Raw genomic sequence first — 7,149 nt, 5'->3', positions numbered from 1 at the left:
TGTTAATTGCTTTATGTTCTTGTACAGCCTGAATGGCTGGTGACCTTCTTGCATAATACCTTATTACATCCTTCCCAGAATTATGAGTTCCTAGGACAAAGTTGGCTGCTGAGCTACGGAATTGCCCTTGTCTCAACTGCTGACAGTTACTATCCAAACTGGACAAGCAGGACACAAAAGAAATTGACTATCCTGTTTTGCCATGACAAGGGAGGACAGTCCTTTAAAATTTCTGCTTTATAGAAAATCTGTCGAATATTAGAACATTATGGTCTTGTACAGAAGGTCTAGAGTTTTTCATTTTCCTGGTGTGACATGTTCTCCACGGTTACTGGTAATGACTGGGCCACTTTTGGCTTGGGGGCCTGTGAGAGGCCCCTCAAAGAATTCCCGATGGTATCTGGTTTCCTTGACTGTCTGTTGTTGATCTGCATTCATTGGTCCAATGCCATCCTTTACCACATCTCCTACATATACCTGAAAACCAAGGTTTCCTATACCTGTCATTCCCAGATGAAGTGTTATTCCTAGAAATTCCTTGCCTGCAATCCCTTTTTAGGTGTCCTAATTTACCACAATTAAAACATTTGGCAGGTTGATGTACCCTTATCACTTTGGATATCACTTCTCCTACCCAAGATTCGTCATTGTAATTAAAGGTCTGAAAATTCATGGTATGCTGTATCCATTCGTCCATAGGTTCTGATCTAGACCTTAAAGGCCCAATTATCTTTTTGCAGTCTAAGTTTGCATTTTCAAAAGCCAGCAATTCAAGAATTAGTCATCTAGCATCTGGGTCTGTTACTCCTATGCTCACAGCCTTAATTAATCTTTGTGAAAAGTCAGTATAGGGTTCTCCCTGTTCCTGTCTAACAGTGGTATATGACTCTACTATTTCCCTGGTTCTGATATCCTATCCCAGGCATGTAGTGATGAGCTTCGGGCAGGCCTGCTTTTCATCCCGCCCAGCTCCCGGCCACCGGCTAGCTTATGCCCTGAAATAACAACACATAAACTGTATTCTTTTAAACACTGCCTGGCCCATTAGTTTCAGCATCTTATTAGCTAATTCTCACATATCTTGCTTTAACCCATATCTAATAATCTATGTAGCACCACGAGGTGGTGGCTTGCCAGGAAGATTCTAGCGTAAGTCCATCTTGGGCAGGAGCTTCATCACATCTGACCCAGAGAGGAGAGGCATGGCCATTGCCTGAGGTGTCTGCCTCACTCCCAGCATCATGTTCTGTCTACTCCACCCACCTAAATCCTGCCCTATCAAAAAGCCAAGGCAGTTTCTTTATTAACCAATGAGAGTCCTCCATCAAAGGCAGCTTTGTGGCATAGGGACAATACTTCATTATAAAGAGCTTGGACCTGTGGATCAGCATACTCTTCTATGCCAAGAATTTGATCCTGTGAAACCTCCACACCTTTTGTCTTCCTTGGTGTTCCACATGTTTGTATTCTTCTCTGAAATAAACTCCAAACATCAAGGAAGGTCCATCTTCCAACACCATTTATGCTAACCAGGAGAAGTAATGGGCTATAGCTCTGACATTAGAAGCACAAGTTCTTATCATATCTTTAGCAAATGTAGAGTGCAAGCCATAATTAATGATGGTTTGCTTAATTTCCTTTAGGTCATTCATTCCTACTGGCATCCATCTAGCTTCTTTGGCTCCCTTTGAGCATTTAGAAGTTGATGCTTTGTCAGAGTAAATTACAGGGTATGTTGCTAAAACCCTGGGTAAGCCAGTTCTGACAGCTGGTGGTGGCATTGTATCCTGCCCTTGTATCTTCTCACCCAGTTCATCAACTCCAATTTTAGCCTACAGGCTTATAGTATCTGGCAGACTTTTCCATAAAGCAGGAAATCTGATGATCTCTCATGCTTTGTTTTGGCAAAGTGCATCAGTTGCTTTCTTCTGTCCCCTGCCAAATGTCTTGCAGTTCTCCAATGAAAAAGGAATCCTTAAGTTTGGCAGTCATTTTTTTGTGGTTCCTGCATGTAAATTTATACAGGATGCCATCAAGCAGTCCAGGAAAGAGCAGTTTATTGCCCAAATGGCTTACCAACTACATAAGGAGTCTCTTTGATGCCCATCATCTTCTTGAAGTAGATTGGTGTTGCCAGGAGAAAATGTGCTTCATTGTCATGTTAAGCCTTGGGTTTTTTGCTGCTAATGCTGAATCAGTAATATGTCTCTTAAAGGAGCTGCAGCTTACCTGATCACTGCCAGCAAACAGCCCATCTAAGAAAAAAATGTGGCTATTAAGAAGTTGCACTAAATTTTGTTTTTTTTTTGTTATTTTTGTTTCTTTGTTTGTGTGCATGTGTGTGTGTGTGTGTCCAGAATTTCTTTCCAAGCTCTATCAGGTTTTATGTGGGTGTAGTTAGTCCATATTGGTGTGCCATTCAGTAGATGAAGACTGCTTGTTTGTTTCCAGATACTTGTACACAAAATAGTCACACAGAAACTATAGTAATCACGGCACTTCTTGTCCAATAACTTAAGCATATTGCTAGCTAGCTTGTGTCTTAAATTAATCCATTATTTTGTTTTTTTTTCCCAGGAGGCTTGTGGTATACTGGTGAGGCTCTGGGGCTTCTGTCTCCTTCAGCAGCTACATGATGTCTCTCTGATTCTGCCTTCTTTCTTTCAGCATTCAGTTTAGTTTTTTCACGGATCTGTATTCTGCCATGCCAGAGGCCCAAGCTGCTTCTTTATTAAGCAATGGTAACAAAGCACATTCACAAAATACAGAGGGGAATTCCACATTAGAAGGGGATTGCCACAAACTCACAACTAGAAAATGGGAAGACAATAAGTGACTATAGATTTTCTACCCTAAATATGCATATCTATATTATATCCTGTCCTCCTAGTTCTCAGGAATCATTACAGGCAAGCGGGTGGGAAGATTAAAAAGCCAGAGATGGTGGATGACTTCAAAGTAATTAATAGTGTTTTCTGAACACAAGGAAGTCACAAATATGAACTTATAGCATTGTGGAACATCCCTTCCTGGAACTTTGAGATTCTGTTTTTATCTTTGAGGATTACAAGACCTGTTCTAATATGTGAACCTAAATTCCAAATTGAAGACAGAAGCAATTTTTTGTTAAAATATATTTTTGTTATTCAATATTCAAAATTAAATGTTTTTCCTATATTTTGAAATAATAAATATAAAATTGATACATCTAATTTTAAGAGGAGCATATTTTAACAATGTAAGATGCTGTTGAATGCCATGAAATCTAAAGATGAATTTACTGGAAGCATTGACTCTCAGTCAACAGTCATTCTACTTCCTTCATATAATTAAAAGGAGCAATACATCCTTACTTCATTCTATATACTTTTTGCTAAAAGACTTATTTCATGTTGTGTATTACAAAAGACAGAAAATGTGATAAGACTTTAAACTGTAGGATAAACAAATTTGTAGCCGAAAGTGAAATATTACACAAGGTCAAATATGATCCAAGAAAAGCAAATAAGTTTTTAGAGGCTTTAGTTTAGTATTGTTTTCTGAGATTATACTAAATACAAATACATCAAATTATTTATTTCTTTAAAAATGTATATGAATTCAGTTTAAATTTGACTGCATATTTCACAAGTTTAAAACAAAACAACAGCAAAATAAAGCCCAGACAAATCAACTCATAGAAAGAAAGGCTTTATATAGTTCACAATTTAGAGGTTTTATTGCATTATTAGTTGACCCTCTCATTTGAGGCTTGGTGTAATGGCAAAATTGAATTGTAGAACAAAATTTTTCATTTCAGGTCTAAAGAAGAAAAAGAGGTAAGAAGATGTGATCAGAGTCTCACAATCTTATTCAAATATTCCTCTATTGACTAAATCTCCAATATAACCTATATGCTAAAGTTTGCACAGCCTGACATATCCACAAATAGTGGCATATTTTATGAAAGGACTTGCAATTATGCCAAGGTGAACAACCACGGGATATGAAAAATGAATGTTTTTAAATATGTTCATAAATATAAACATGTACACAGATGAGATCACATCACATGTAAACTATAAATTCAGACAGATACATGCAAATGTACATGTATGCCTTTACATTTATATGTATGTATAATATATATGTATATATGATACTAGCAATACATTTCCACTAACATTTTTCCAAGAAAGATTTAATCCCAAAGCACATGGGAAAACATTTTGGAAAGGAAGATACTATCAACAGAGGGTAGAAAGAAGAGTTGCAATGAATGCACAAAGTGGAGTAGTGTCTGAAGTGGAATTCTTCTTAACCAATATCAGTGTATGTAGAAGAAACACAGGTGGATCTGAAGATGGTTCACTCATTCTGTACTCACCCTATTAATGAAGTCTGTAACCAAGGTCACTCCAAACAAAAAGCACATAAAATTTGTTCTCTTTCACATCAGTCTCAGAAAACCTCTAGAGACTAGGACATCATAAAATCTTTCTACTATTTGAGCTTAGGTGATGTAATTTAAAACAGTTTCTTCAACTGCGTACTCTAAAACTTCTAGATAATCTATTTAAACCCTAATCAACTCACTTTTATAAAATTTAGGCTATGGAGACCCTTATAATTGTTTGATCTCTTAGCTAGCTTGGTTATTTCCCGAATCAAGCTAACTTCACCATTGTTCTATCTTCTCCAGGACATTTTCTCAATAAAATCTCACAATTATTTATTTCACAAAAAGATATTAATGTCTTGTATCGCTGAAACTTTTTGTATGGTGAGAAAACACAAAACAGAACTAAAAAGAATCACAAACTCATCCTAGATGGTGAGTGTAATGGGCATCTCTTCACTCTCACAAGCACACCGACCACAGAGCACCTTTGACTGTCTGTTCACTGTCTTAACTTGAACTTGCACTCCCATGTCTTTTTCACTCTTTGTGAGAAACACAAGTAGAGTTGTTGTTAGAATCATTATTTCACACAAGTGAATTTAACTAAAGACCTATATTTCTAAAAAATTAGAAGATTTGTGTTTATTTACACAAATATAGCATTGCCTCATCCGAATAGGTTAAAGTTCTATGATTCTTCATGTTGACAATGACATCATTTTCATTGTATCTTTATAGGAACCACATAATTACCTAAGTTAATGTATTTAAAATAACATAATGAACGGCATACAAACCCATTAAAATGTTTTAATTTGAATCCTATTGTATTTATTTTATTATACTGGAACATTTCATTAAAATTATTTATATAATTTAAAATTAATTTCAAATACTAAAAATAGGTACATAGACTAGAGTCCATTTCAGTGTTAGCTCTGGGGAACAGGGATATGTTAAGTGGGTAAGAGCATTTGCTACAAAAGATGAATAACTGTGTTCATTACCACAACAATATATCATACAAATGATAGCAGAAAAGGTTTCCATTACCAGTGTTGAAAAGATGATGCCCCAAACATGCTTATAATATTAGTGATATGAGGGCTGTATAAAAAGGATTGTTATATTTAACAGGTAAAAATTTTAGCTCCATGTTTAGTGAAATATACTCTTTCAAGAAGATAACTTAAAAATTAATAAGCAGGAAACTTGGCATACTCTGGCCAATGTACACATTTGTTTGACTAAATAGAACTACTCCCACATACATGTGCATATTGGACAACAAAACAACACCCACAACAGAATTCTAGGTTAGGTTTATTTTCAAAACATTTTGAACAATGTACAAAATACAGTCAAATTAATTCTGCATAACATTGCAATGTTTTAATAAGAATAAAACAGATAATAATATAAGACCTAAGACTTTCTCTTTAAGAATTTTGCAAGTGAATTTTTTACTTGCTTATTTCTCAAACTGTAGATAATTGGATTCAGTACAGGAATTAATACAGTGTAAAATACAGAATCTATCATGTCATCGTCATCTGCTTGTGGAGATGCAGGGCGCACATACATGAAAAGAAGAGGGCCATAGTATAAAGACACAGACAGAAGATGGGCTCCACACGTGGAGAAGGCTTTCTTTATGCCTTTGATAGATTTCTGATTTAAGATTGAAAACAGAATGATAGTGTAAAAGACAAGAATAGTTGAAATAGTAAATACTTGAATTGAGCCAGAAAAAATAAAAAGCATTAGGTAATTGAGAGAAGGGTCAGTACAGGAAATCTTTAACAGTGGCATAACATCACAATAAAAATGATGTATTATGTTGGAATTACAGAACGTTAGTCTTAGTAAAAAGCCTTCATGAATTAAAGCATGAATAAATCCACCTATAAAGGACAATATTAACAGACATATACAGAGTTTATTTGTCATAATCAATGGGTAGAGTAAAGGTTTGCATATGGCTATGTAGCGATCATAGGCCATTGCTGCCAAGAGAAAACATTCTGTGGTTGCACTGATTGCAAATGAGAAAAACTGTATCATGCATTCTGAAAGAGAAATCAGTTTACTCTTGGCAAAAATGTCTAGTAGCATCTTTGGTGTCACAGTAGATGATAACCAAGTATCCACAAATGCTAAATTCCCTAGAAACAGGTACATGGGAATGTGAAGGCCAGGGTCGTTCCATATGAGAGTGATCAGACCAAGGTTCCCCACAATGGTGATGAGATAGATCACCAAGAACAGCAGGAAGAGGGGGATTTTCCACTGTGGCAGATGAGTGAGTCCTGTGAGAACAAACTGTGTCAGCACTGTTGCATTCTCTGTTCCCATGTCCTCACAGTATGTCCCTGAGAATGAGAGATGATGGCTATTACATAGAATTTATAAATTTTTGTAAAGTAAAAATTTGGATAGTAAAGTTTAAAACACACCCATGTTCTCATCAGAATGACTATTAAATTTCATTTAATATCACCATATAAGATTAAAACTTTTCTTCAGAGTGAAAGAATTCATTATTCTAAGAGAAATTGTTAATGCATTAACATATTCAAGGGAAAGATACCTTTCAAACTTGTGTGAAATGTGTGGAACTACAAATTGGTTTGGTATGAAAATTCTTTGTGTTAAATATTTATAAACAAGGCAAAAGGTGTTTTAAACAACTAGGTTAAACAGGAAACTCAACTGAAAGGTCCTTGTCAATTCCAGTACTCTAATTTAATAAAGTGATATCTTAAAAT

At 35.6% G+C, this 7,149-nt stretch overlaps 1 protein-coding gene across 1 annotated transcript; it reads right to left on the bottom strand.

Moving 5' to 3' along the window:
* Nucleotides 1-5,806: 5,806 nt before the first annotated feature.
* Nucleotides 5,807-6,736, bottom strand: LOC119825219 (olfactory receptor 187-like). Its single transcript, XM_038345958.1, has one exon. The coding sequence runs from the start codon at nucleotides 6,734-6,736 to the stop codon at nucleotides 5,807-5,809; it is 930 nt and encodes a 309-aa protein (XP_038201886.1).
* Between the last annotated feature and the right edge of the window lie 413 nt (nucleotides 6,737-7,149).

The sequence above is a fragment of the Arvicola amphibius genome, chromosome 10 (assembly GCF_903992535.2).
Source record: "Arvicola amphibius chromosome 10, mArvAmp1.2, whole genome shotgun sequence".
NCBI classification, from domain to species: Eukaryota; Metazoa; Chordata; class Mammalia; order Rodentia; family Cricetidae; genus Arvicola; species Arvicola amphibius.
The sequence above is the reverse complement of the archived record's forward strand: the minus strand, read 5'-3'. Positions and strand labels throughout refer to the sequence as shown.

Excerpts from the sequence above, each read along its gene's own strand:
- LOC119825219 (XM_038345958.1), bottom strand. The coding sequence starts at position 6,736 with ATGGGAACAGAGAATGCAACAGTGCTGACACAGTTTGTTCTCACAGGA.